At 38.0% G+C, this 3,661-nt stretch overlaps 1 protein-coding gene across 1 annotated transcript; it reads left to right on the plus strand.

Moving 5' to 3' along the window:
- Positions 1–224: 224 nt before the first annotated feature.
- Positions 225–1,013, plus strand: LOC115746715 (ankyrin repeat-containing protein NPR4-like). The gene is made up of 2 exons (XM_030682602.2): positions 225–317; positions 402–1,013. Exons 1-2 carry the CDS (start codon positions 225–227, stop codon positions 1,011–1,013), a joined length of 705 nt encoding a protein of 234 aa, XP_030538462.1.
- The last annotated feature ends 2,648 nt before the right edge of the window (positions 1,014–3,661 follow it).

The raw sequence follows: 3,661 nt of genomic DNA on the forward strand, positions 1-3,661 counted from the left end.
GAGAAGTACTTCAACTTACTTCGCACATTGTCCTTCAAGCTGCATCTCAGGGAATCTATGAAATCGTCAAGTTATGTCTTAGGAATTTTCCAGAGTTGATATGGGATCGAGATTACACAAAAGAACTGATAAAAGCAGTTGTGCAACGACGGCATGTTGAGTTATTCAGACTAGTGAATACACATTGTCTTTTGACTAACAATATTTTGATTGAAAATGACCTGATGGAGCATGTGATCGAATGGCCACCAAGATTTGTATCCCCAGATGTTTCTGGAGCAGCTTTTCTTATGCAGAGGGAGCTTCAGTGGTTTGAGGTTGGTTCATCTTATTTGTTTGCCGCCCTTTTGGTGCTCTTTAATTTGCAGTTACTTTGACATACATCCTCTGTATTTCTAAAGGTACTTCAAGAGAGAAGTTTTGCCTGGCTAGATAATCCATCGAGAGAAAAGCACGAGAAAACATATCGAGAAGCTTTTGTAGACAAACACAAGGATTTGCTCAAAGAGGCGGGGCAATGGATGAAGGATACATCATCATCTTGTAGCTTCGTCGCGGCTCTCATCATTACGGTAGCTTTCGCTGCAGCTTTTACAGTACCTGGAGGCAACAACAGCGATACAGGGATCCCAATCTTTCTGAAGAAAAGCTCATTTATGGTGTTCGCTGTTGCAGACGCTCTCGCTCTCTTCTCCTCTGTCTCCGCCACCTTGATGTTCTTGGCTATCCTAACTTCACGTTACGCTATCGACGATTTCCTCCGCTCACTACCAAGAAAAATGATATTGGGCCTCACTTTTCTCTTCCTCTCTTTGGCCTTTATGTTGGTGGCGTTCGGATCTGCTCTTACGATAGTCCTGGGCGAACGATTGAACTGGATTTACATTCCAATTACTTTGCTGGCTGCCTTCCCTGTCGTATTGTTCGCAATCCTACAGCTTCCCTTGTATGTTGAAATGGTCGAGTCCACCTACTGGCCTCGCCTCTATCGTCCTCTGAAGCTTTGGAAATGATCTCTGCTAGTATTTAGACGGGACATCTGTGAATTGATCATTGTTTGCACTGGTTATTGTGTTGAAATGCGACTATCATGGAGTTTACTCGTGTTTTAAGACTTTTTTAAGGGTGACATCAATCATACTCATACTGAAGTTGAACGTATGTTATTAAGTGCCCACTTTGTCTCAATGTGTTATTTGATAGCTTGCCCCAAACAGCGTGCGATTACCTCATTGCTTATTGTTGTATCAAGGTGAACCCTAATTTTCAAACGATTGGCAACATGGCCATCAACATTCAATAGCTTTCATCCATTCAAATAAAGCCATGATCCACACAAATTCTGTATCCTGCACGAGATGGCCACCCAACTAACGACCCAACACAAGGAACTTCTACTCCAATTCAATGGAAGCTCAGCCTCGAAATCAGTCTTCACCCACCGCCCATACTTGCACCTCGTATACCGATTGGTGGACTAAATAGTTATAGCTCAAACCGATCATTTTATAGTGGTTATGAACTCTTATGTTGATGCTCGTATGAGATAGCTACATCGATTGCCATCTCTATCCGTTTAAACTACTAAAGAGAAAGAGATTGACCAATTATTTCCCAAAATTATGGAAGACCATAGGGCTAGTCCTATAAGAATCCACAAACGTGAACCTCACCGCCAGATAAAAATTCCTAATCAGGCTCGAATTTTACTGAGTCGATATGATCAAAACCATTATCCAGATGGACCCCAATAAAGAGTAGACGCGCTGGACCAACAGGTTCGTAATAAACTAATTTTGTTTATCGATATTATGCAACACATGCTGCTAGAGAAAGTACCATGAAAATGAAACTAAATAGAGGTACAATATATGATAATCTCCAATTTTTGTTGTATAAGACATGTTGAAATTCCAAAATTTTGTTGATGATTCTGATGTCCACACTTACATGAAATCATGAGTGGAATGTAATCTTTTATAGTTGCGAAACTCGCGAAAATGGCTGTATTAGTTCATTGGCCAATAAACAAACCATGAAACATTCATATGAAGAGTTTGTTAGCCGCTACAAACCTTATGACGGCAATCCCATGATCAACATACCTAAAATCTAGAAACACATTAATGATTTAAAGAAATTTGTGCACCCGATTTGGAATTCATTGTTCTTGATGCGAAATAGAGACGATCTAAGCTCATGATCTTTTCCTTTATCACCCATTGCATCCCCGGCTTAATGAGATAACCCCCCAACTACGTCAATCCGTATGTGTTCCTTATGAGGTTGTGTATGAGTCATTAGGGCTAGAGGAGGGATTTGAACGTTATTTATAGAGTTTCTAGCTAAGCCCATATTTGACTGGTTAAGAATTCTTATATCTTACATTATTAGACCAACCCCGTAAATGGCAAATCAATCTCATAAAATGGTAATTACAATCTCAATTAATATAAGTCCACTTTAAGAAAATTCTTCTCCCACTTGGGCGAATATTAATTGAAATTGTATTGCATGTGTGCACCTTTATGCTGGTCTAGAGATAATTCTTAATAGTCAATCCGATTTCATAAAATCTCAAACACCAAATCATGATAGTAATCGCATCTGCAGACATAGAGTCATCCATGTTCACTAGTGCTTTTAAATTTACTGATAGAGAATAAATATGGTAGTGTGGCAAAAGGATAATACATCACAAAATAGTGATACTTTATGTGTCATCCCCTTTGTCAATCATATTCTCTCTCCTTATGTGTCACGAAATCAACCCGATACGAAGAGAAAAGTCTAGCTATTTTATATAGTTATTCAGTTAAAAATGTGCCACCAAATAATATCATTTGTGGTACCAATAAACCTACATATGTATTACCTTTATAATTAAATTTTTTCACAACCTTACTTTTCCCTTCCCGAGGGTCCAATGGGTTTAGGTATTGCTTATCAGTCTAGGCCTATACTCTTCCATGTCCTACCTCACATGACATTGGATTTTCGTTTTCATGATTAGCAAACTAAATCATTACTAGGAATCGCCACTAGCCTGTTGGGGTTGGCTAGAAATCCATCAAGACACGACAGTATTATCTCGATTCCTACGCAACCGGAATATCTAAGTTCGGGGACTTGTTTACGCTAATTAGCTAATTAGCTACCCTTGTGATACCTAACATGTTAATGTTCTCTAAGGTAATCACACATTCTGCTTATCGTTCAAAGCCTAACAGGTATCTAACTAATGTTAGATGATTATGCATAGTATTTTTCTGTCATTTCATGCATTTACTTACTTAACCCTTACCCCAATTAAGCGATTAACATGCAATTTTATCGAAATACGGAACCATAATTAAACACTCAAGTATTTAAAGCGGCTATCTATTGATTGGAAAGTAAATGTGCAAACCAATCAAAATAAGTTACAAGACAAATAGTCAAACCCAAGACATAATCGGGTGTACAACAAGCGGGACCGGAATGGACACCGGTCATTCTTCATCGGGAAATAAGGGCCTAAAATAATAATTAGCCTATAAATGCAATAAAAATATTTTTCAGATTTTTCCAAAAATTTCTCATTCTTTTGGAATTTTTTTTGGAATTTTTATGATTTTTTAAGCATTTTTCTGGAAAAAAAAACTATTTAAGAAAAATGCCA

The sequence above is a fragment of the Rhodamnia argentea genome, chromosome 4, assembly GCF_020921035.1.
Source record: "Rhodamnia argentea isolate NSW1041297 chromosome 4, ASM2092103v1, whole genome shotgun sequence".
NCBI classification, from domain to species: Eukaryota; Viridiplantae; Streptophyta; class Magnoliopsida; order Myrtales; family Myrtaceae; genus Rhodamnia; species Rhodamnia argentea.